General features: G+C 39.0%; 1 protein-coding gene and 1 long non-coding RNA gene across 7 annotated transcripts in view; one reads left to right on the forward strand and one right to left on the reverse strand.

The window, feature by feature from the left end:
* LGR5 (leucine rich repeat containing G protein-coupled receptor 5) overlaps nucleotides 1-24,492 on the forward strand; it is a 115,283-nt gene extending 90,791 nt beyond the window's left edge. For 2 of the 4 annotated variants that reach the window (XM_088800763.1, XM_088800761.1), the window contains 12 exons: nucleotides 2,717-2,785; nucleotides 4,133-4,204; nucleotides 7,453-7,524; nucleotides 7,680-7,748; nucleotides 7,890-7,961; nucleotides 11,637-11,702; nucleotides 12,683-12,754; nucleotides 16,709-16,780; nucleotides 17,592-17,717; nucleotides 18,767-18,912; nucleotides 20,489-20,656; nucleotides 21,694-24,492. In XM_088800763.1, coding sequence (XP_088656889.1) covers nucleotides 2,717-2,785; nucleotides 4,133-4,204; nucleotides 7,453-7,524; nucleotides 7,680-7,748; nucleotides 7,890-7,961; nucleotides 11,637-11,702; nucleotides 12,683-12,754; nucleotides 16,709-16,780; nucleotides 17,592-17,717; nucleotides 18,767-18,912; nucleotides 20,489-20,656; nucleotides 21,694-22,781 — 2,092 coding nt within the window. In that variant the 3' untranslated portion in view covers nucleotides 22,782-24,492. The remainder of the gene's footprint in view (nucleotides 1-2,716; nucleotides 2,786-4,132; nucleotides 4,205-7,452; nucleotides 7,525-7,679; nucleotides 7,749-7,889; nucleotides 7,962-11,636; nucleotides 11,703-12,682; nucleotides 12,755-16,708; nucleotides 16,781-17,591; nucleotides 17,718-18,766; nucleotides 18,913-20,488; nucleotides 20,657-21,693) is intronic. The other 2 variants (XM_088800762.1, XM_019748990.3) reach the window with 2 other exon arrangements.
* On the reverse strand, nucleotides 83-24,578 carry LOC109456605 (uncharacterized). 3 transcript variants are annotated; one of them, XR_012493916.2, is made up of 6 exons: nucleotides 24,444-24,578; nucleotides 15,711-15,790; nucleotides 15,098-15,208; nucleotides 12,504-12,686; nucleotides 5,644-6,864; nucleotides 83-2,292 (listed from the first exon to the last, which is right to left on the reverse strand). It is a non-coding gene; the product is annotated as an uncharacterized LOC109456605 (long non-coding RNA). The 3 variants fall into 3 exon arrangements; XR_016022332.1 differs by lacking the exon at nucleotides 24,444-24,578 and having other exon boundaries at nucleotides 5,644-5,745; nucleotides 15,711-16,149; XR_016022330.1 differs by lacking the exon at nucleotides 24,444-24,578 and having other exon boundaries at nucleotides 15,711-16,149.
* Between the last annotated feature and the right edge of the window lie 1,617 nt (nucleotides 24,579-26,195).

A 26,195-nucleotide genomic window follows, 5' to 3' on the forward strand; every position in this document is an offset into this window, starting at 1 on the left:
TTTGGTTCAGTTAATTGCTTAGCTTTCAACAAATATTTACAGTGGTTTTATCTTACACACAAGCACACACCTCACAAAGCTAAACAATAAAATTGAGATTTTTATTCTAATTTAACAAGAGTGATAAATTAGTTAGAGTCATTATAAGCACAATGAGATGCTTTCCACCGAGCAGTGACTGCTTAGGAATGTGTATTCTCTGCCAAGGATCAATTCTATATTGTCAGTCAGGCTCACTACTCCTGAGTCTAGTCTGCCCCACTGAAGGAGAGGACGCAAACTAGGCAAATGCCTGAGGCTTTGATCTGAGAAGAACAGACATCTATCTCCTTAGGAAACAGGAAGGGTTTGTGCTAAAAGCAATTCTGAAGACTAAAAAGTAATGGTGGCTACCATGTATTAACTATATGTATAGTCAAATGTCGCTCTGAGCATTTAGTGTACTTTGTTTTCATTAATCCTGCAAACATCCTATGAGAGCAGTCATTACAGCCCACCTTAGGCTCTAGTGGGGTTAAGTTATTTTACAACATTACCTCGCTAGTCAATAGCATAACTGGGTTTTGCTTCCATCTCTCTTTTGACTATGAAATCTATGTTTACTGCTATATTCTACTTCCAAGAAATAGGTCAAAAGTTCCGTTCTGAGTTGTTACCTGTAATAAAATAGAGCCCAGCCAGCTGAATGTAACCTAGAGTGTCTCCCAGAGCCACCTCGAGAAGGGATCTTTATGGGCCACACCTGGGCTGAGCCTTCTCCCAGGTGAGGTGCTACTGCTCTCCATGGCCTCGTTGAGTGGGAGAGAGACAATGAGGGCGGGGTCACAGGCAGTGAGGGTTCCCAGCCTGCTGCGAGTAAAAGGTGATTCCAGCTGTGCCCACAACCCAAACCCCCATGTTTTTAACATTCACACAAGGCCACTGAATCTACAATGCTGGCTCTGACCAGGACTGCAGAACAGGATGACCAAAGACCACTTGTCCTGTGGCCCTGGAGCCCATTATTCGTTTGCATACAGAGTTTAGCCATTTGTACACGGTCATTTCAGCTTCCAACCAGGTCTAGGTCCACTCATTTCCTGCAGGACCATCTATTATTGGTGGTCTTCTTGAGGTTGATCAGCACTAACAGCTCTTCCAGGGTTACTTAAGTCACTCCGTGTTTTGTCTGAGAAGGGAGGAATCATCCTCATAAAGAGATGCCAAAGATGAATTTGTCCAGGCAGGACTTTGATGCCAACTTAGCAGCATAAGCAAGCAGTTCCCATCAACTGCGAGGAAAAATGAGAACTTCTCCCTTATCTACACAGAGCTGGGCTGGGGATCTCAGCAATGGAAATCACCTTCCAGTCCTTTTCAACTCAACAGAAACAAAAAAACAAGATGGGCTTTGATGGGTATTTCCATAAATAGTTTTTCTCCCCCCCACTACTCCCCCTCGTTTGAGGCAAGGACATAGGATTGCATATAAATACCACAGAGTAAAACATTTGAGGACAAATTCATGTGAATCTTGTTGTTCCCCCTCCCCTCATCTCGCCCAGGGCTACAGAGGATCAGTAAATTGGTTACTCCCAACCTCTTCCTTTCCTTCGCTAGAAATCCAAGTAATTTATAAGGGCCCAATCCTTGTTTAATCAAAATAGAGCATCTGGAGAGATTTACAAACAGGAAGAAAATTGATGTCCGCAAAAGACATGAGTTTCCTGCCTGCAGTATAGCTTAAGGATGGTTTGTGCCAGACAAGTAGGAATCTTGATTCATGTTTAACTCAGTCAAATTATCTCACTCTTAAAATTAAATAGCAATTCGTCTCCTCAGAGGAAGATCTAACCACATCTGATTGCCTGACCAAAAGGTTTCTCTGTGTCATCTGGGAAATCTGCCATTCCCAGAGACCAGGAGGCAATTTCCTTTTCATACGAAGATGTAGATATAAGGTGGAGTAGATCTATAAAGCTCTCATGAGTAACGGATTGAAAAGCCATTTATGTCATGACACATAAAGATATTACTGATTTGTAATTGTTTGGCTCTTCCATCTCTGTGCATGAAAGATTTGGGGTTTGCCTCACAGACCAAAAGATCAGACTTCTGATCTGAATCATTACTATTGTTTGTGACCCTGAGAAAATTCTAGACCTAATGTTCTTCCTGAGAGTACCCTGTGCCACATAAACCTCTCCGGAAGCATGTTGTCATCCTGGAAGTCGCGAGGGCTGTGAGGGACACAGGCGTGCTACAGGAGTGAGGGACAAAGCAGCTCTCCAAGATGTCCTCTCAGGCGAGACTCTAAAATGCAGGAGAAAAAGAGAGTAAAGTGAGGGAACAAGAAAGAGCATGTGAATCAGGAACCCAGAGCAGGACACATACACGCTGGCAGCTTAGTGAGCTAGGCTCTGGCCAACACCTGGCCAAGTCCCCCGTATTTGGACATTAACACTGCTACATGTCCCCTCCCTTTTAAAAAATGCCCCTGTGCTATTGAGTCTTGACTCTGAAATTTGTCATGATCAGTCTAATGACCATTTTAATGCAGATACTTGTGGAATGAGGATGGTCAGCGAACGGAGCAAATCTCTCTCCATAAAGAAAATGAATGAGAATTTTCATCAATGATCCTGGTCCATTGAAATAGCGTGTTAACTTTCCTTGTAAACGTAGTATATATGAATTTTTACATGAAAAACTGAAAATCTTATTTTCTTATTTTCAGAGATTTGAATTACAATAATCTTGATGAATTTCCCACTGCAATCAGGACACTCTCCAACCTTAAAGAACTGTAAGTATTTAGGACAAATTTAATGGGAAATTTCTATTCTTTGTGGATTTATTTTAAAATATATTTGATTTTTGTACATAATGTAACTTACTAGAAAAAAATTTTTAATTCATATAAATGACAGTTAAGTACACTTCAAATATATTTTAACTGATTCTATCACCAGCAAACATCAGATATCTTTTTAAAATTTATAATGGGTTTCTCTAATATATGTATATTAGGAAAAGCATATTTCTCTAAGCCATACTCCTTTCCTAATCCATATTCCCCCAATATTTATAGACTTTATGGATTTGTAGAGAACTGTAATAGAATTCAGTTATTTGCTGACATTTCGAAAAACAAACTTTTCTAGGTTGCTAAGTCTATGCAATTTAGAATAAAATGTATGTGCCTAGTGTTATGCTATAGGTGCTTTCACATTCTTTAAATGTTTCGTGAATCTTATTTAATTTTTTTAAAAACCCACAATTTTACTAAAGTAAAGCTAACTTTCAGCTATTAGGTTGCATATATTGTCTTTTATATACTGTAATTTAATTAGCTTTTCTTTGTACCTAAAAATAACCTATGTAAGGAAAAAACAAACAAAGCCTATTCTCCTGGAAGAGAGAAATAAGGCACACAGCTAAAGGAGGTAGACAGCAAGGCTTGCTTATAAGAAAAAACCTTTAGAAGATTCTGCCTCAGCAAAGCCTACTTGTGGCCTAACCGGGAAGCCGTCATTGTCTGTGGTCAGGAAGACCAAAGAGCGTCACCCATCTTATCCAGCCAGTTGCCCACATAGCACCCAAAGATCTTTGCCTCTGCTCCTCTGCCATTCAGACATTAGCATTGATAGATGAGAATCAATGTGTTATTACAGACTCCCTGACCACCTTCCTTCAGCTCAGGAAATGTTGTCCTCATAAGGCGATTACTTCAATCTGAACTTCACTGCAGCTTAAGTCACCCTTCTCTTCTAGCTTCAAATGGGGTCAGAAAGAGTGATCATAATCCTCTCCCCAAAGATGGTTCCATCTGTCTCAAGTTGTTACACAATGGTGCTGTATCGGGTATTAACAGATGGATTTCCTTTGTATAACAGGAGATCGTAAGTTTCCATAAAGCACAATTATTACTTTCAGATTCTTTATTCCTCTTTCAAGATGACAGCTTTTGATTTCTTTTTCTCCTAGAGAGTACGTGAGGGCACATAAGTTTCAAAATGCAATTGAGGAATTTAACTTTTTCCTCCAGTTACTAAATGTGTTGTTTATTACCAGCGGGAGGTTGGGGGGGCACTATTAAATAATTTCACCCCACACATTATTTTCTATAAATCATTTTATCCTCTCTTTCTAGAGGATTTCATAGCAACAATATCAAGTCAATACCTGAGAAAGCATTTGTTGGCAACCCTTCTCTTATTACAATGTAAGTGGCTATAGTTCTGTTTTCCTTTTCCATCCTGAAATATAGTATGTATTGCAATTTTAAATATAATACAATGAATGTTCTACATTTGCCCAAGTTCTGTCGTAGTCAATTTAAGAATCTACATAGAGCAATAGAGAGAGATGTTCTGCCAGGTTTTAGCTGAATGCTGAAATTATATAAAAAGTTCTTTCTGCTTAGGACCTACAATATGCATCACATTATGCTTCGTATCTTCAGATGCCTTGTCTCACTTCACAATAATCTTGTGAAATGCTTTTGCTCCTCTCTGTTTTCTAAGGAATAAAACTGAGTTTTACAGCCTCGATGTCAAGTTCATCTAGTCATCAGAACTTGAATCCAAGCATACTAGAAATGTAAATTATTATGTACAAATAGGTGTCCTTTACAGCAATAGATTCCAGCCTAAATTGCTGGAGGGGAATGTGGGGGCGGGGTACTGTTTTATGCTAAGTCTCTATATCTATTGATTGTCAAGTCCAAGCATTGAGTCACATGTATAGAATTACAAGTTGATTGTAATTCTAGAAATGTACATACATTATAGAAAGGTGGTTGTGAGGACTTATGCACCATTAAAAGCATAAAATAGGCTTACAACTACAAGGTATAATTAATTCTATGCTTCACATTTAGCACAGACATGAGATGGAGCACATGTACATATATAGGAAGATGAAAATATGTGAGTATTAGGCTGGCTCTTAGTTAAAAGACACCTGGCAGATTTGGGACACAATATTGGCCAGAGGTCATGGGTGAGAAGTCTCAAATATGGAGGAGGAGAGTAAGGACAATTGTTGAACGTGACTCTAAGGGCACTTCTTGGCAGGTATTTGTCCTGTGCCAACTTGATTAAGAGGCTATCTGGAACTGTGTAGCATTTGTCACAAATGAGCTGGAATCCAAATTAGCCCTGACAAGTGGGGGAAAAAATACTATTCATCGTTTCTGAAATGTTCTGACAGTATGTTGGCAAACTAAGGGTATTAAAGTTTATTGCCAATAAACATTAATCCTCATTAGAGAGTATTTACATAGTAAGAGCTTGGCAAATTGCATTGCCTTTGCTCCTTTTTCCTAGCAGCCACAGGATTGTTTTGTGTGGGTTTTTTATCACTCTTTTGATATGCTAATACCACTTGAGGGGGATTAACACCCTCCAAAATTTATTAGCTTTTCTATCCAGCATTTGATGTTGACTATTTTCTCCCTGAAACTCTCCTCCCTTGCTCTGCCTCTGTTTCAATGTCTTGTCACTGCCTCCCTAATCCATGCTCACCCTGAGTTCCAGATTCTGGGAATGCTTCCTGTGTCCCACTGACTACCCAGGCCTCATGTCTGCCTTTGAAGTCCTACCCTATACAGGACTTCTCATCCCCCCCCCCCCCCCCACCAGCCTCTCTGCAAGCCCTTACCTCTAGACCGTTACCACTCTAAGGCTCAACTCCCTGCCTCCACCACTGGCAGGGTCGGCTCATCTGTCTCCAGGCACAGCATCCACGTTATCACTCTCTTGGCTGTGAAACGTACAGAGACTCAGGATCGTCTATTTATGTTAAATGCAAGCTCCTTGCCCTGACATTCACGTTCTTCCACGTGGCCCAAGCCAGTTCCCCAAAGCTCTCCTCAATTACCCTATGCCATAACCCAGACCGACTAAGCTCAATTCATAGAATAAAGCTCTTTCCTCATTTCCTTCGCTCCTATGATTCCATTCCCTCCCAATGCTTGTTGAAATTGTGTGTCCCAGGGTCTCTTTTTGATGACATTGCCATGAAGTTCTTCTTGACCTCATGAGAGAACTCCCTTCTGAGAACCCTATAGCTCTTTATTTGTATTTGTGGTACTTCTACCTTATTTATACAAGCATGTGTATCATATCTGTCCAGTGTACATATATACGAATATATAAGCATATAGTGCTGATAAGGGATAATGTAATATTATAAGGAAAACTCCATTTTTAATCTGTAGACCTATATTCCTATATTTCTCTTACCAATTGTTCAATCCAAGAGAAAAAGAAGAGGTCAGAGAGTAGGAGTGCAGAAGAAGACTTAGGTTTGTTGGGTGACAAGTATATCCTAGGCACTATGCCAGGTATTACACAATGCATTAGCTCTTTCAATGTGTATACAAACCCTACAAGTAAGTATTATTATGTCAATTTAATAAATTAGAATATTCAAGCACTGGGGGGTAATGAACTTGCCATAGTATCTGAGCCTCAGTTTCTTCCTCCAAAAATAACAAAAATAGAATCTAAGCGTCTAGTGTATGGATCTTACTAAGTTGTTGGGTGGATCAGTTGAGCTATATACATGAAAATGCTTTGTCAACTAGAAAATTATATCATCTTATGTATTTATTTTATCCCAACTGATTCCAAGCTTCTTTATGGCAGGGACAGCTTATCATTCTTCTTCAAATGCCCAGCCCCTAGCATAATGCCAGGCACATGGTAGAGACCCAACAACAGCTTCCTTCGTGGATCAGTCTCTCAGTCCCTGCGGTACCACCCTCAGACTTTGAGCATAGTAGACACCAATGAATATTTGTTGAATTTCATTGAACTGGAAGGATTTTGTAGCTCAGATGTGGGGCCCCATCTACCAGGCAATGCAAACAGAAAACATCTGTAAAACAAAGTTTTTTCCCAGCATTAATAATGTCTCACCTTTTCAAGCAATAACAAGTTAAAAAAAAAATCTAACATTACAAAAAAACCCAGGATAGTTCATTTCTTCTCAGATAATTTGAGGAATCCCCTGTGTGTATTATGATAAGATTTGACCAGAGGATATAATCTTCATGTCGATATGTAGAATTTCATCATTCTTTAATTAATGATACGTTTGCTAGCACCTTGAATTACCTTTTTGCCACTCAATGGATGGTCCACAGATGTCAGAGGCAAAGGAAGACTTTTAAGTAATAACTACAGTTAGTTCACCTGCTTTTTTCCTTAGTAACTATCACTCATATCTGCCTTGTTGCTTTCAGAAATTTTCAATTTTATGTACTGTGTATTTCTTACCAAAAGCCTCTTAATGTGAGTTAAAACCCTTCTGAGGTTTGCCTGAAACCAAGTAATCAAGAATGTTATGTAATACAGTATAATCAAAATTACATAAATACGTTTAATGTACTTGTTGAAATTTTGAGCAGGTATTCATTGGCCATTCAAGTTTTATACTAAGATATTGGTGTTTGGATTTTTTCAGACATTTCTATGACAACCCCATCCAGCTTGTTGGACGATCCGCTTTTCAACATTTACCTGAACTAAGAACACTGTAAGTTTTTCTCTAACAGATAAATCACTTTCTCCTTGTATAGTTGCTATAAAAACCAAATGAATATTGTAAGTTGAAGTGCTTTGAAAATGGCAATAAAGATTACCGCTTTCTAGAATCTTCTCCCAGTAATACTCATGTACCCTTCCTTCTAGGACTTTGAACGGTGCCTCACAAATAACTGAATTTCCTGATTTAACTGGAACTGCGAGCCTGGAGAGTCTGTAAGTACCTGAGTGGGCTCTTGACTTTGCCCAGAATGGACATTGCCCTGAAAGCCTGACCAGCCTTAATGTCAGTGAATCAAAATACGTCACTGTGCGATGCTTGAATAAAAGACTCGTGTCTGGTTTGTGTTTCAACAGGACTTTAACTGGAGCACAGATCTCATCTCTTCCTCAAACCGTGTGTGATCAGTTACCTAATCTCCAAGTGCTGTGCGTATCAGTAAGACAATAACGTTGTGTAAACAGGCAGCTTCCATTTATGGGTGAAGTGGCCGACATTATTTCAATAATCCTTTAAAAGAGAAGAAACTTCTTTCCTTGCAGGTCTCCAGGTCAGGCCTCCTCTGCCCACTTTGGGCCAGGGAAATGGTTCTCTGCTCTGACCCTGGTAAGGATGGCAGTGCACCCTTTGTTTCCAAATTCCAAACAGTCTCCCATTAGAGTTTCAATTGGCACAGGTTTCCTTTCAGAAAATGGATATGAACAAGCCAAAATAACTTCACTTCCCCTCTAAAGGCTTTGTGGAGCAGAAAAAAAAAAAAACACGTAAGAGATTAAAAGCCTAACATGGATGCCAAAATAAAAAAATTAAGTTATCAGATCCTCACAAACCTTGATAAAGGAGACCACACATTCTTCCGGTATAGTTGTGGGTGCCATGTTCTAATGTTTCAACTAATGGTTAAACAGTTTGCATATGTTATTTCTGTTGACTTGGAGCTTTTCTCTCTGCCTTTCCTACGTTGTACAAAACAAGTAGTTCGTAGGAATTTGAAGAGCCTTGTTTTGGCCTTCCATTTTCAGTCCTCTCCCTCAACTGCCACTCAACCCTATTATCGTCCTCTCAAGCATTGTTGGGACTTAATGAAAGGACCCTTCATCTCTTGCCATGGCTCTGTTTTCACATCTGCGGCAGCTGAATGCCTGTAATTCCACAATAGGCTTCACCTCGTAGCAGAACTGCAAGCAGCACTATAAATGTTAAGTGGAAGAACAGAAATGTTTGCCGTGCTGGTTCTGCCTTCCCTTATCCGCAGCCTGCTACATCACTCAGACCTCAGTTGCTCAGTGACAGGGAGTCGCAATAACACCACATGACAGCCTGGAAGTCAAGCATTCCTGTCTGAAGGAAGGGAATGCAAACAAGTCTCCTCTTCTTCACCCCCATATCACCCTATAAGGAGTAGATACAGATGAGAAAACTGAGAATTAGAGAAGTGAAGTACTTTCCTCAAGTTATTCTCTGTCAAGGTCACACTGCAAGAAAGTAGCAGAGTCCAAATTCAAATACAGGTAGTTTGATAGGATACCTGAGAGAAAGTATATGTATACCAGGGAGTGGAAATCTAGGGGCCATCTCAGAATTCTGCCTCCCGCACCCAGAATAGGCATAATTATCTTCATTTCTGGCTCAGTAACATGACTAGGATTTCACATACTGTAATTAATAAGTAGGGAGCCAGTATTTAAATCACGTCTATCTCCATCATGTCATGCAGCAGTGAATGGTAAACCACCGAGGTCTAGAACTGTATAAATGGAGGCTGACTAGCAAATTGGTTACGAGCTAGGGCTCTGAGGTCCATTTTTCTGGTTCAGGTCCAGTATTCCTATATATCAGCACAGTATCTTGAGCAAGTTATTTAGCCTTTCTTGGGTTCTCTTTCCCAATCTATGAAATGGAGATGTAGCCACGTTCATCAGAGTATCATCATGAAGATTAAGTGAGTTATTACATGCCAAACACTTACACTGGCACTTGGAACATTGCCAGCTCTCAGGCAGTGTTAGCTCTTCATCATATTATTAGGTTGGTACAAAAGTAACTGCTGTTTAAAAGGTTAAAAAATAACTGCAAAAATCACAATTACTTTTGCACCAACCTAATATTTCTCACTTCCTTTACACCATTATTCTTCCCTCAAGTTATTCTTTCCTTAAGTTGACACTTTCCTGTCTAGGCCTGAAAAAACACAAATACATTCATGGCAGTATCTTGCTATTTTCAAAGCACTTCAAGATAGAATATTGATTTGTTCGTCACAACAACCCTGCAACATCAGCAAAGCAGGTATCTTTTCATTTAAGAGAGAACTGAGAAAGACATCAGTGCTTTGGCCTGTGTATCAACCAAGCAGAGTTAGTTGAAGTTGAGAGTAGAACTCGGGGTTCTGACTTCTACTACTATCTACTTTATATTCTAGAAGCATAGGTCTGTGAGCACCCCTCTGAGGCTGAATCATCCACTGGGTACGTGTTACATGAGGAAATTTCACTGCACATGAGGGATTTGGCCCCAAGTTGCTTCACCTACATGGGAATTACTTGGCAGTGTGTGGCTTTCCCCAGTTCCTAGCTGGTGATGTTAGTTAGGCAAGTCATTTCCCATTGTGTGATAATCATAAGTGTCTCCCTCACAAGGCGACCACAAGGATTAAATGAAATAGTTCAGATAAAGCTGTAAACATGGCGTCTCTATATAAGAAGTGCTTGATCAATGTGAACCATGAAAGTCATTAGGTAGAAGGTGGGTAGGAGGTGATACTGTGTCTTTACGTAGAAGAAGAGTGTATGTATCCTCCTCAAAGAGGTACACTGGAAGGATTTGTCCCCTTGAAGCCTGTGGAATTGAGTGAACCAAGTTATTATCAGCTTTGATAATACATGTCCATCTTATTTCATTCACTACTTTTCAGAAATATTTACTATATTGTTTATCAGGTGTGTTTGTGTATAGATGTGAGGTGTGGTTTTGGGGGTGTTTGGGGGCTTGTTTTGGTTTTGGTTTGGTCTGGTCTTTCAACGTTCTAATATAAACTGCAAATTTGTGTTTGCAAACAGCTTCATCTGAACTATTTATGTGTAATAAATGAACTGTATTTCTATACAAATTCCATCTATTCAATACACGTAGGATAAAGTGATCAACTACAAGAATAAAATAATTTAAAACCTTTTTAGAAAACAGTATTGATTTTTCAGTTGCATAGTGGTGATCTGGTTCTAAGAATTAGAATCAGGCATGAAAATGTGTTAACTGATTAGCTGATAACTTCTAAAACATGAGACAAGATTATATATACACATATATGTGTATATATGTATGTATATGTGTGCGTGTACCTGTGTGTATATATATATGTATATTACTTTATCTACCCGCTTTCTTTTTTTTTAAGCTTTCTGCAAATTACCATGGCTTGTTTTAGATTAGTTATATTATACTCTAAATATATCCAGATGTTTTTGTTATTCTGTAATTTGTTGAGTTTTGGCTGAAGACTTTCTTAGATATTTTCCTCCCTCATAGTGATTGATTTCAAAGTTAGTCCTATGTTTGGAATTGTGGTCGGAGTTTTATTTTAGTTGATTAGAAGAGAACCAACAATGATTCTTTTAGCTGTAGAGATATAGCAGCTCTTAGAAACAGAGGCACAATTATTTAATTTGATTTGTACTCATTTCAGTAAGATAATAGCTAGAACATTGTAGATGATCACTAACAAAATATAAATAAATTCATTAAGTAAATTATTTAAATCAATTAAAGACGTATAACAGTTACATTTCAGTAAACATTTGAATCTACTGTTTAATCCAATAATGCCAGTGACTACCTGCTCCATGGCAGGGCTGGTGAAATGTTCAGAGTCTGCCTTTGGGAGATACCGTGTTTCCCCGAAAATAAGACCGGGTCTTATAATAATTTTTGCTCCAAAAGATGCATTAGGGCTTATGTTCAGGGGATGTCTTCCTGAAAAATCAGGCTAGGTCTTATTTTCCGGGAAACACGGTATATCATCTTGGAGGGGAAAAGAGAGCAAAGCATGTTTCCTTATGATTAATATGTAACAGATTTTCCCTTTTGTATCTTCTGCTTTTCAGAGATCTATCTTACAACCTGCTAGAAGATTTACCCAGTTTTTCAGTCTGCCAAAAGCTTCAGAAAATGTACGTCTATAAGAGTCTCTAAGTCACCTAGTGAAAAACAAGCCCGAAATCACATTTCCAAGGGTCACTGGTTTGCTTACCGTATGGTTCACTGGGGAGACGTTTGATGGATGCGTTCCCTTTGTACACACACACAAGATGTGACTGTATAAGATGGCTATAAAGTTGGGAAATACATACTTCCCAAATGAGTACAAATACATTATATGGTTTTACTATGCATTGTACTATAAGTAAAGCCTTTATTATGTATTTGCTTTTTTTCCCCCTGAACTGGTGCAATAATGAAGTAGGTTTGTTTGAGCTTTGGAATTTTTCTAAACTTACATATCCAATGAATGGTGTTATTGTTTAATATGGGGGACTTGAGTTTGTTGGCATGTTCATTTCACAATAGTCGTCTTTAGAGGAGGTGCTGTATTTGTCATATTTGAGGTGCTATTGATGCTACTCACACATGAAACTTTTTAGATTCCTCTCTTAAGTTGCCTTCTCCATAAAACATCAGCCGTCATTGTTTCATAGTCATACTTTGGTCTTGATCAAAACAATATTAAACAGCTATCCTTTCCCAAACTTAATTTTTCTCTGAATGACTCTGGATGATTAAGAGAGGGGAAAAATCCGTCTTGGAAAGGTAAAGGTTTGAAACTCCTGCCAACCCTCACAGAATACAAGAAAGGCTCAAAAGGTAGAGTCAGAAGAGACATCCTCAAAGTGTTTGAGTGATGATAGCATCTGGACTATAGTTTTATATTCACCCAAGGGAACTAATTGCTTTGAAAGAGAGATGATACTTACGTGTGTAAATTCTTATGTTCTTTTTTAAACAACAAAAACATTTTTAAACAGTCACTCGATAGTCATACTTCATGTGTTCCTTTGATTGAGGGCAGGTAATTCCTCTGTAAAAGTTCTCTGAGGACGAGTCTTTGAAACCAGTCACTTTGAAATCAATCTTCGGAACTCTGTCATTTCAGAGACCTGCGACATAATGAAATCTATGAAATTAAAGTGGACACTTTCCAGCAGTTGCTGAGCCTCCGATCTCTGTGAGTACTGCCTCCCAGCACCTGCCCATCCTACAGCACTTTCTTTCTCTTTGGGGCCTTCCCCTCATATTTTCTTTTCACTGTATATGCGTATTGTTGGGCCTTTATGAATATATTTGCTATGAAAAGGCAAATATTTAGCTCAGGATCATTTCCAGAAATAAATTCCATAGTGGTAAGTTTGTAATCAGCAGCCATGAAACTTTGATAAAGAGGAAGGAAGCCATGCTGTGAGTGACAAAATGTGTTTCTTAGTAGTCTGGAGTTGTCGGGGGTCATTTTGCATACAAAGATAAGATGACCACAGAACTCTTCCTGTCCATTTGTCCATTTATTTCCTAGTTAAACAGTTTCTCAAAGTGTGATTTAAGAATTATGGGGCGGGGGGGGGGGGTTGGCAGCAGTAAAAACGCAGATTGCAGGTCCACACCAGCCTCATGAGTTTGAATCTCTGGAGTGGGGCCTGAGAGTTGACATTTTAACGAGTACATTAAGGTTTGAGCACACCTGTCTTCAAAAATGCTTCCGTTGCTCAGACAACTAAGACATGTGAATATTTCATTCCATTTTATAATCGAAAACTCCATATATTAACCATAAATTTCAAAAGAACTGGGTAACAGATTTTTGGGGGTGATCATTAAAACATCCTGAAACTGGATTTCAATATAATTTTGATGAATGATGACAATATGTAATATTTAAATTATGGTATATTGTTTAAAATCTTTTCTTTCCTAAAGTTTTTATTAATACTTAAGAGACTATACCCTGGTAAAGATAATACCATTCCTCAAAACATTTTAAATTCACCTTTAAGAATCACAAGTTCTCCCAAAAATTTACTTTGAAAACCATCTTATTCTGAATTGAATTGTGTGGCCCTTTCCTTACTTTGGGGCTACCCCTAGCTTCTGAAGTTCTTTTACTTTTAAAATAAATATAAAACAAAAATACATTACCTACTTTTATTACCTACCTTATTTCCCAGCTTTGAGTTCTGGCAGTTTTCAAACGTCAGCTTTTCTTTAAAATGCTGATATATTTGGTAATACCGTATTATATTATTGAAATTTGCTAAAAGAGTAGAACTCAATTGTTCTCACCATATATATATATATATATATATATATATATATATATATATATAATAGATTTATAATATAGATTTACATACATATATATAAAAGAAATAAAAGGTTGACCTCCAAAGATACCCAAAGAAGGTGACACAGATTCTGAAACCTACATGTCTGAGTCCCCCAAATTCCTCCTGCCCCTTAGACTTCGCATCCAGTGACTTATCAAACTCTGCTTGCTCCATTTCATTCACTCTTCTACCTCAGGCCCATAGACTCACTCACTTGGATACCATCTCATCCTTCTAACCAGTCTTTCCATTATTGGTCTCCACCCATTCATCTCATTCTCATTTTTTCTTGAGTAGAAATCAAATCATGTTACATTTCTGCTTCAAAAAACCTCATTTTTCTCCTATTGTCTTCAAGATCAAGACCAAGCTTCCCAGGACTGGCTTTTAAAATCTCATCCCAACCTCCTGGAACACCCTCATCTCTCACCACACATGCCCAGTCTCTGGACACTCGGATGCTGTTTTTCCTGGTCTTGTGGCCCAGTGGATTCCTCCCCACTCTTAACTCACACCTGTCCGTCCCTTAAGAACCTCCTGCCTTTGAACCCACTCCACTCTGCTGTGCTCTGCACATTCTCTACTGCAGGTCTCAGCACTCAGCAGTGCCGCCAGGTCGCCAGGCTGTACCTGAAAACAACAGGAACTTGGTCATCTTCTTGTCCCCATGGTCTAGTGCAGTGGCTCTCTCATTATTTACTTAAGAATTCCAAACACATTCTGAGCAAAAGATGGGGGACTCTGAAGTCAGTCTGCATGAGTAATCCCCCTAAGGTGATTCTTAAACAATTGGAGACACACTTTGGAAACGGTTTAACCATGAAAGAAACGGGCAGGAAGAATTGTGTGGTCATCTCTTTGTACCTAAAATGATCCCAGCCTCTGAGCTCCCTCCGTGACTTGAAGCAAGTCACTTATGCTCTATGCTTCATTCCTCACCAGGCAAACGGGGCTAATGATAATACTTACCTCTTAGGGGTATATTGAGGGTTATGAGATAATACATATATATGGGAAAAAAAACCTCATAACTGTATCTGGCACCTAGTAAATATGCAACAGGTTTATCATTATTATTGTTACTATTGTTGTTGTTATTGTTAGAACAACTAAATATCCTTTTAGGGTATATCAGTGAGGTCCTGGCAGGAAACAGAATTCACCTCAGATGGTTCAAATGAAAGGCTACTTACACAGTTGTTGGCAGGGAGCAAGCAAGGGATGGGTGTGCAGAATCCAGCATCATGACCAAGACTGAGGCTGCAGAGACACAGGGAGGAAATGTTTCCAAAACCCAGGAAGAGCTGAGGCACAGAGAGGGAACACCGTGGTTGAGAAAGTGTGCAGCTGCTGCCAGAGACAAGATTGCAAAACAGAGAAGGAGCAGATCACAAGTGCCACACACTCCCTTCTCCAGGGGCTTCCCCTGCGACTCCCCGCAGGAAACAGCAGGGCACCCTGGGGATGTAGCCTACAAGGCCAGCCCCAGGCACAGAGCAGGACCAAAGAGTAGAAATGGCTCCCGCTTGGATGCGGGGAGGACCCAGCATGCAGGCTCACCGATTGGAATGGAATTACAGTCCTTTGAACGTACATATTCTCCCACATTTACTTAAAATCTAGTCATGTCTTTTGAAGGCCCTGTGGCAAAACTTGGCCTACATTCCTGATATACTATTGTGAAGCTCACTGGGGCCCCGATGTTCAACTTGAAGCCACCAAAGAGGCTTTGACAGATGGTATGACTTGGCATCCCTCACGGAGCACATATGGTGTGAGCAGCTCAGAAGAAGACAGTCTCCTCACCTCACTGCAGCCGCCACCTGCAACTTTCCCACTTCTTTCATACCGTTTCTTCTCCGTGGTAGCTGGAATTTTCTCCTGGTCTAGGATCAATGAAAGGGGCAAAATTAAAAGCCTTTCTGTTTCCCCCAATTTAAGGTAGTTTCTCAAATAATAAATATTATGTGAATACCATTTATTCAAGGTAACTCAGGGGGCCCAATATCATAAATAAATCACCTATCTGCGCTAGAGAAAAGTAGGCTGTGATCATTTTCAATTAACTCAAATGTCTATACTTTAGTTACCCTTATTAGTTTGGCATTTTAAAAATACCAATTTTAAGTTCACTGCTTTTTTTTTTTTAATGTGGAAGTTCTTATTCCTGTGAAATTATCTACATTTATGTGTATATGAAGGAAAGGGGTGATGTGAAGAAAAGGGTGATGGAATTTTATTTCTCTATAAATTGTAGATTTTCTTTGTTATTAAAGGACCTTATTTCCGACATATGCTAGTCCCTGTTTTATTCATTTCCCAGTTAAGAATTTAAATGTCTGTCTCCTTTACTGGGAATTTTTTTTTGAAAGCATCTCTGTTTCTGTTAAGGCCTGACTACATGACCAATGCAGACAAATTCGTATTGAGTTTCATCACATATCCAGGGACTTGCTTGTCAGAATAAGAGCCTCAGAAGTTCTCACTCCCTTACCCCCACTCGTTTTAGAAATGTCCTAATAAAATTTTACAGTTGTGTTAAAGTTATCTTTTTAGCAAGAAAAGAGCAAAAACTAAGATATCCACCTGAATGATTTTCCTTGATTTAAACAAGGTTGCTTTAAAATTCTCTCTTTAATCATTTTACACTGTTAATATCTTTAACTGAAGAATGATTTGGTAAGTTAATTGTTCCCATCCTGAATGGAAATTAAATTTTGTTAGAATGAATATATATGGTAAAACTTCACACGGTATTCTTTTATTATATAATCCTCTGACTTGCCTTTTTTTAAAAAAAATAGGAATTTAGCTTGGAACAAAATTGCCGTTATTCACCCCAATGCATTTTCTACTTTGCCATCTCTAAGAAAGCTGTGAGTATTTTATTATTTGTTTATGGCATGTCATTTAATAATTAGGGACCATCTAAGTAATCAAAAATGTTGGTTTTGCTGAAGAAGCCCACAGCTCACCGATTGCCCAGCCCTCAGTACTCTCCACATTAGAGCTGTATCAGACCAAAGAGGAACCTAGTGTCCCTCCAATGTCATGTGGGCCCTTATGTGAATAATTGAGGATCTGGGTGACAGCTGGTACTGGTTAGTGAGGTGAAATTTTCCATTTTTCACTGAGCAATCAGGTGGAAAGGAATAAGATGTCAATTCACTTCTAAAGGGCTTCTGTTTTATAGTTGCCCATCTTGACTAATAGAAAACCTTCTGTCTCTTTTTCCTTCCTTCCTTTTCACCTCTTGCTCCTTCCTCTCCCCATCTCCCTTGTCTAATAGAGAAAAAAGGGAATTGGTAGACAGAAGTTAAAGGAAGAAGGATGGGAATAAACCCCTGAACGTTTTCCCTCTCACCCCTAACTTAATCCAATCAGCATCGCTTTTCAAACTAGATGTAGCACCTGGCACTTGATTTAAGATGTTGCCACCTGGCAAAATTAAGCTGAATATAAAAAATATAATTTGGATGCAATTAACGCAGTTTACCTCTGCTATCCTGATTGTAAATAGAAAAGGTATCAGGAGCTGAAACCAAAATAATTACTTTTACCATTAAAAGTGAGGACCTTGCTTAGAAGTCTTTATGGAACCGTTTAATAATCTTTAGGTTGTTTTTTTTATGTAAACATTTTATGCTAACACAGACTAAAAGCCAATTGTTGTTTGATGTTTTGCAGGGACCTGTCGTCCAACCGCCTGTCATCTTTTCCTGTAACTGGGTTACATGGTTTAACTCACTTAAAATTAACAGGAAATCATGCCTTACAGAGCTTGATATCATCTGAAAACTTTCCAGAACTCAAGTGAGTTTGTCATTAAAACTAATAAGATACATTTGTGGTCATGTGAAATAATAGACGTGTTATAGTTGTTTGCAAAATTTATGAGGTCATGGGACTCTTTTGAATTTCATTGCATGCCCTCAAGTCTCCCACCCCTGCGGCATTGTTAGGACGAGGCCCCAAGTGGAAGAATGGGTCTTCCTGACCACATTTCCTTTCTTTCTCAAAGATGCCTCCCGGAATTATTGAGTTCATGGAAAGAGTTTGAAAACCATTGATCCATGGGAACTAAACTAGGACATGTAATTAAATAACATGATAACATTATTGTAGTCCTGTTTACATTTTAAAATTCATCTAGCTTGTGTATATGTTCTAATAAAATGCACTAAATTAATATTTGAGGAAGTAACGCTCTTTAAGACCTGTTATGCTTAGTTTCCATAAAGAAGTCCCTTGAAAGACTATGTATGTATATATATATATATATATATATATATATATATATATATATATATGTATATTTTTTAATCAAAGTACTTTTTACATACTTGTAAAATCATAACCCCAAAAGAGAGTTTGGAAAGTAAAAGAGAGAAAAAAATCTAAAATTACCCCTTAGACAACTTTTAATGTTATTTCCTTCCAGACTTTGTTGCCAATGTATTTTTAATTGTTAGACTCATAGTATGTACACAAAGTTTTTATCATGTTTTCGTCACTTAACATTATGTCATACCATAAGCACTTTTTAATGGTGCTACAATTTTCCCAGCAGTCATTTTTTCTAAACTTTTTATTATGGAAATTTTCAAACACTAAAGTACAGAAAATAATATACCCCTCACTCAACCTCAGCAATTATCAACATTTCATAGCAATAACTTTTAATAATTCCATTGTTATTATTAATAGCACAGTAATAAACATCTATACACATAGTTAATATTTCAGATTATTTATGAAGGCTAAACTACTAAGGCAGAATTATTCAGTGAAAGGAGATGAACACGATATTTAACAACTGACTTCTTTAAGTGTGTTTTTTCTTTGGTTTTGTTCATTTAAAGGATTATAGAAATGCCTTATGCTTACCAATGCTGTGCATTTGGAGTGTGTGAGAATGTGTATAAAATTTCTAATCAGTGGAATAAAGGTGACAACAGCACTACTGATGACCTTCATAAGAAAGATGCTGGAATGTTTCAAGTTCAAGGTAAGACCAGTTATGTCAGTGATGAAACTGTGGCTGGAAGGGTCTTGAAAAGTCATCAGATTATCTGAACTCCAGACAAGTCCCTATGTAACCACTCCAGCAAGCTGGGAATCCATCCCACTTTTTAAAGATTCCCAGCGAAAGAGAAAGTTCCTTTGGGATTCATTCTAAAACTTCATCTTTTCTGTGAGTGAATTTGTAATACTTATATTTATAATTACATCCCCCTTAGTATATATTGTCTTCAGGGATAGTTAGTAATATTGATATCAACAGGCCCAGAAAAGGGCCCCATCTCTGTGGATACCTTTTTAAAACATGTTTCTGAGATCTTTTCTCCAGAAGATAAAGTCCATTTTTATTCTTATCTTGTTTTCTCCAGAAGATAAAATCCATTTTTATTCTTATGTGGAGGATATAGATGGTTCCATATTTCAGCAGAAGGGCTTAAGAATCTAACCTCTTATCCAACAAATTTCAAAACATTCTCCCGTCTACCCCCCACAAGGTTATCTGTCAGGAAAGTGAAATGAGATAATGTCTGCAAAGCACTTGGCTTTCCTTGAAGTAAGACCTTACTTAAATAGACAGCAATGCACCTCAAACCACACCTGTGGTAATGAGGAGGCTCTCTGGGCAGCCCCCGTTTTCCTTTCCCTGCCAACCTTGCATGTTTGCACAGAGTCTAAACAGACTGGCTTGTCTTCCTCTGGGCCTTAATGATTTGTTGACTCCCAAGCAAGTAGGATACGGCCAGTCATCACATTACCTTAACATTTCTTCCTGTACACCTATCAGTTTAAGGAACTCGTATTTTGGCCCTTGGCTTTTTTGTTTTAGGCCACAGCATGTGTCTTACTCATTATTACTTTAGTTTTTGCTCTAAAACAATTAGAGTGCCTATCATGCATGTGTCAGGTACCGTTCTAGGCCCTAGAGGTACAAAATGAATACGAGAGACAAGGTTCTGCATGGAGTTTATCTTCAAGGACAGTGATTCTCAACCCTGGGCCCTCATATTGGAATCACATGGAAGCATTTAAAAAATACTGATGCCCAAGCCCCTTACCAGACCAACTAAATCAGCATCTTTGGGAAAGTGTATTCGACCACAAAACTCCTAGTCCATGAATAGTTAAACCAAGCACCAAGCAGTTACTTGCTTTGTCCTCTGTTAAGCAGAAGTCCCCAGAAAAGACTGAAACTTAGTATACTTGATTCTCCTTCTTCTGCTCAGAGAACACAGCCCAGGACGTTTGCACTATAGTTAGCTCAGTGTCAGGAAACTGGATAAAGTGGTTCTTCCACTGAACAGAGAGGCCCACAGCCTCTCTTTATTTGCAGTCAGTGCAATCTGGGGCCACCAACAAGAAGAGAACGAGAGAGCTTAGATGTTAGGACAAGGAGTCCGGGGTTCCTCTCCTTTACCCCCAGTTCTGCTGGAACACTATGTCATGCAGGAGACTGAGCAGAACATCCAAAGGCAACTTTAGAGCAGACTTGCCAGCAAGCCAGAGCCCATGGAAGAGCAGGATGTCTGACCTTTGGTTCCCTTTGTGACACTTCATGTCTCGAGGGCAATCCAGGACCCTCCTCCCTGGGATTGGTCCCCCAAAAAGAGAGACGGAATTAACCATTCCAGGACTTCTCACGCCTGCAGATGACCGTGACCTTGAAGACTTCCTGCTTGACTTTGAGGAAGACCTGAAAGCTCTTCACTCGGTGCAGTGCTCACCTTCCCCAGGTGAGAAAGGCGGCAGGCACCTCAGCAGCAGTTGCCACCCCAGACTCTGAGGCCATTGGGGGCAGTTGGCTACACTTCAAAGCAAAATCTCTGCCACCTTTGTGGTCCATCTACTCCCTCCCCACAGGGACCTTTAAAATACAAATGTCCGTTCCCTGGAGTTAGTCTGCATTCATAAATAGGATTTTTGCAGGAGACTTTTGGTTCTGATTAACGGAAACTAAAAAATCAGCCATGTAGTTAGAAGCATATGTAATTTTAAAAATTATATTAGCAATTTAGCCTGAACTAGCATGCAACAGTCTTGCGTAATCACTGATTTTTTAAAAGTTATTTCTATGAAGTCTTCCCTAAATGACTATTTGGTTAAAGCAAATAATCGTTTATACGGATGACTCAAAAAAAAAAAAAAAAATCCATGTATGTCAACTTCATAAATTGTCCCATTCCCAGGAACAGGATGGGCCAGTTGAAAAAAAGACAGCTGGGAAGGGTTGATATTCTATTTTCAACCAGTAGATCGTCTCTTGCTCCCAAACATTTAATGTCAATTTAACCTAAGATGAGATTTTCATGAAATGCACCTTCATACTACCCACACTTCCTCTTCTAATATTATGGAATATTTCCTAGGATCCTCCTCTGCTTGCAGAACTTTTTTGAGGCATTCTGGGGGGAAAAAACAAAAAAAATCAAAGTGTAATGAAAAGCGCAGGAGATCTGGCTTTTTACCTGACCCCAATACTGCTGTATCCGGGGGACCTGAATCAAGGGATTTCAATTCCCCGTCTCCATTTCTCTGTAGAGCTCTGAGCACCTGGTGTGTTCACCGCACCACCAGTGCTGCAGAAAACCTGAGGTAGTAAATGACAGCGGTTTAAGACGTGAAGTGTGCCACAAGGGAACTGTGTATATTTCTGTGGCTATTCTTGGCCTCTATCTCGTGGTGTCCTTAGAAGAGAAACAAAAAGGCAATTTGGCAAAAAGTTGTAAACCTTAATCTGATATCCAGTTTTTTTTCTTCCTTGGATTCCTAGGCCCCTTCAAACTCTGCGAATACCTGTTCGGTAGTTGGCTGATCAGAATTGGGGTGTGGACCATCGCCGTTTTGGCCCTGACTTGTAATGCCTTGGTGACTTCGACAGTGTTCCGAGCCCCTCTGTACATTTCCTCCATAAAACTGCTCATTGGGTTAATCGCAGCGGTGAACATGCTCATGGGCGTCTCCAGTGCGGCGCTGGCTGGCGTGGACGCGTTCACTTTTGGCAGCTTTGCACAGCATGGTGCGTGGTGGGAGCAGGGGGTCGGTTGCCAGGTCGTCGGGTTTTTGTCCATTTTTGCATCAGAATCATCTGTTTTCCTGCTGACACTGGCAGCCCTGGAGCGTGGGTTCTCAGTGAAATGTTCCGCAAAATTTGAAACGAAGACTCCTTTTTCCAGTCTGAGAGCAATCATTTTGCTCTGCGCGGCGCTGGCCCTGACCATCGCCACGGTGCCCCTGCTTGGTGGCAGCGGGTACAGCGCCTCCCCCCTCTGCCTGCCACTGCCCTTCGGCGAGCCCAGCACCACAGGCTACATGGTGGCCCTCGTCTTGCTCAACTCCCTTTGCTTCCTCGTGATGACCATCGCCTACACCAAGCTCTACTGCAATCTGGAAAAGGGAGAGCTGGAGAATGTTTGGGACTGTTCCATGGTGAAGCACATTGCTCTCCTGCTCTTCACCAACTGTATTCTGTACTGCCCGGTGGCTTTCTTGTCCTTCTCCTCTTTACTGAACCTCACATTCATCAGCCCTGAAGTCATTAAGTTTATCCTGCTGGTGATTGTCCCACTCCCTGCATGTCTCAATCCCCTTCTCTACATCCTCTTCAATCCCCATTTTAAGGAGGATCTGGGGAGCCTGGGCAAGCAAGCCCACATTTGGACAAGATCAAAACACCCAAGCCTGATGTCTATTAACTCGGATGACATCGAGAAACAGTCCTGTGACTCAACCCAAGCCTTGGTGACATTCACCAGTGCCAGTATAGCCTATGACCTGCCTTCCAATTCCGGGTCACCACCAGCTTATCCAATGACCGAAAGCTGTCATCTTTCATCTGTGGCATTTGTCCCATGTCTCTAATATGTGAGAAAGTTTTCAAAAATTGAAAACCTGAAAATGTGAGATTGAATACATCAGAGCAGTAACTAAAACAGCTGAGTCGAAACTTGATCTTTTTTTTTTTAATCTCTCAGAGTGAAAAAGCTGACAACCTATTGATACTGGAGAGTGAATGCTGCCTGTATAATTCATTCAGCTAAGAGATAGATTAGCCACACTATTTAGGTAAGCCCAGGTTTCTTTTAAAAATCAGATTGAAATGTTCAAAAAAGAGTCTCCATGATTTCAACTGAATTCTTTTTAAACCCTCCAATCTAATGATTTGGGGGTGGGGGGAACCAATTGCTCACAAAAGGGGTTCTAAACCCAAAATTCCTTAAAAGATGGTTGGAGGTATTAGGAAAATAAGGGTTTTAAATGGCCTACAGTACCAATAGGATTTCATTTTAATGACTATGTGGAGATGTTTTAGTTCTCCTTTGCCTCTCCTCAGGAAGGATCCTTCCAAGTCACCAACCCCTCCCCCCCCCCAGTGAGTGGATAATAAAAGGCATTATTAATTTACTCATAGTCACATCATTTTTAGAGATGCCAGATTTTATGTATCAGTACTCTAGATGGTTCCGTCCCAAATGGAATAAAAATGCTTACAAATATTTTGAAAGGAAAATGAACTTAAATTCTTAAATTGCCATGAAGGCAATCCAGTACAGGTAGGTTTGCCTTGTCTAATTCGTTTTTAACTCCTTGGTGCCCAGAATTCAGAAAAGTCCATTGTCGGCAATGGACATACCTAGTAAAGACGGTAAGCAACCTGGGATTTCTTTTTTTCTTCCTGGGTGAGTGCACATTTTTCACAGGAGGTTTTATCCATTGATTCAAATTGATGTGCTTCTTAAGGTAATGGTCAAATGCAGACATGACATAAATCCACTGACAACTTCTCACACGGAACTTGAGCAACAATATCTGAAATCACTTTGGATTCAACAGAGACTTGGTAACATATTATCCTGTTTATTTAGCTGGGTTTTAGCTGTGTTGTCTTTGGATCAACCCACTTGATGTCAGGAACAAGACTTCTCTGCTTATTCTATATTTAATACATGTGTTAGGTATTTTAAGAGGCAAAACTATACTAAATAAAGGTCAAAGGATTAATTCGTAACTTTCTTATACTACATTAGCTTCAGTGCATCCAAACCAAAAGATTGTTAGGTAGATTTATTTTTATATAAGCATGTTTATTTTGATCAGATGTTTTAACTTGGAATTGAAAAAAAGACATTTATGAGATGTTTTATAAGATGTGTAAATATAGAACTGTATTTATTACCACAGTAAGATTCAGTAACACAAAGGACCATGATAATAAACATGTACAGTGGCATATTCTTCCATATATATTGTGTTTCTCTGCTCATTTTCTTTAAATTCATTAATTGTATATAATATATGTAAATGTATAGTACTTGTAAATAGATTCCAAACTCGCTTTTTCTATTGGATACAAAATAAAGAAATTTGTAATAAAATGTGTGACTATAAAACAAAATATTTTCAAGTCTTTTATTGAGCCCATAGGCAAATATATGGTCTCCTAAACGTTTTTGATTTTTGATATGTAAGTACATTTGTTATTCAAGTATTTACACTTTAATATGTTAGGTATTTTGGACTTACCTTAAGAAGTAAATTTTTAACAAGAACAAAATAAAATATCTTTATCAAATCCTGGATTGTTTCAACTATAATTGATAAGCCATTTCGTCATGACAGATGACTTGGTGAAGTTTATTGTCCCCACTGATAGTTTGGATTTCATAGCCAGAACCTATTTCTTGTGCAATGTAAAAACAAACAAAAAAATTAGAAAAAAATATAAATAACAATCTTAAAATTATTCAACACGAAAATAACTTTTCTGTAAATGTTTCCTATAAAGAAAACAGATTTCATGACTATGTCAAGGCCAAAACTTAAGGACATGTGATTCCCAGGGCACAAAGAAATACATTGTTGCCCTTCAGTTTTCATCTCCCAAAATATAAGAAAGGAAATAATTTTTCTAAATTTCTTGGGCCAGACCCTCTCGGCTTCAGCAGTGATTCCTGATCTCCCCATACAGGTTATAAAATGAAACCATCATGGCTAAGATCAACCCACGTTTCCTAAGCACCTGCCGCGTCCTAGCAATGAGTTTCCCACCCATCCATCAGATAGAACTATATGCTTCAACCAAACCTAGTTAACAGGCTTCCAATGGCATCCTACTATCCAGTCCACATTTGGGTTTGTCTTCAGCTGAAACAAGGCCTATAACACACCATCACTCTTCTTACTCTCACTCTTCCTAGCCCAGGCAGCATATACAAAAGTTGCCTCCATAGCAAAGGATCTCAGTTTTTCTTCTCAACATATTTGCCTTTGGGTGCTCAAAGTTAGGAACAAATCCTGGAAGTCCATCCCTTTCTCTCCCACTCAAGAAAACACAAGTCAGGGGCAGCCGGATGGCTCAGTTGGTTAGAACACAAGATCTTAACAACAAGGTTGCTGGTTCAATTCCCACATGGGATGGTGGGCTGCGCCCCCTGCAACTAAAATTGAAAACGGCAACTGGACTTGGAGCTGAGCTGCACCCTCCACAACTAGACTGAAGGACAACAACGTGGAGCTGATGGACCCTGGAGAAACACACTGTCCCCAATATTCCCCAATAAAATTTTTTAAAAAGAAAGCACAAGTCAGTGATGTCATTTTTTTTTAAGGAAAAACAATATCTACTCCAATTTATTTCTTTAAAAATCTCCAAATTCTATTAGCAAAACCTAGGTATGATGTATCTCATACCAAACACCGCTCTCTGGAGGGTCTAATAAATGCTCTCAATTATAATACATTAAATCAGAATGACTGGAATTACCTCCACAAATAAAACTACAGTGAGAAGGAGTAAAGATGTAATAAACAGTGGACAGACTGAAGAACAGCAAAAACAAAAATGAAACAAATCAAAGGAACAGAAACTGGTGGGCTAACCTAGAGTAAGTTGTTTAACAATTTTGTGTTTTCAAAAACGGATTCATTCATTCAACAAATATTGTGGCCTACTATGTACAGGGTTCTATGCACAGGGGTAACAAGACAAGGTCTGGAATTTGGATTCCAGTGGAAGAAAGATAGACAATAAGCAAATATAATATAAACAAGAAAATGTAGAAACATGAAGGAAATGAAAGTGAATAGCATGACAAGAGTGGCAGGCATGTTACTTTACAGAGCTCAAGAAAAGTCTCTCTGGAAAGGTACCTTTTAAGCTACGATTTTATTCAAAAAGGAACTACCTTTGCTTTAGCATTCAACCAGTTATATCAATAAAACTCATCATTTTCAGACCCTCTACTTATATGTCACCTACAACAAATTGTTTTGAAT

This window comes from Rhinolophus sinicus, chromosome 1 (genome assembly GCF_057876585.1).
Source record: "Rhinolophus sinicus isolate RSI-liver-muscle chromosome 1, RSI-T2T, whole genome shotgun sequence".
In the NCBI taxonomy this organism is placed as follows: domain Eukaryota; kingdom Metazoa; phylum Chordata; class Mammalia; order Chiroptera; family Rhinolophidae; genus Rhinolophus; species Rhinolophus sinicus.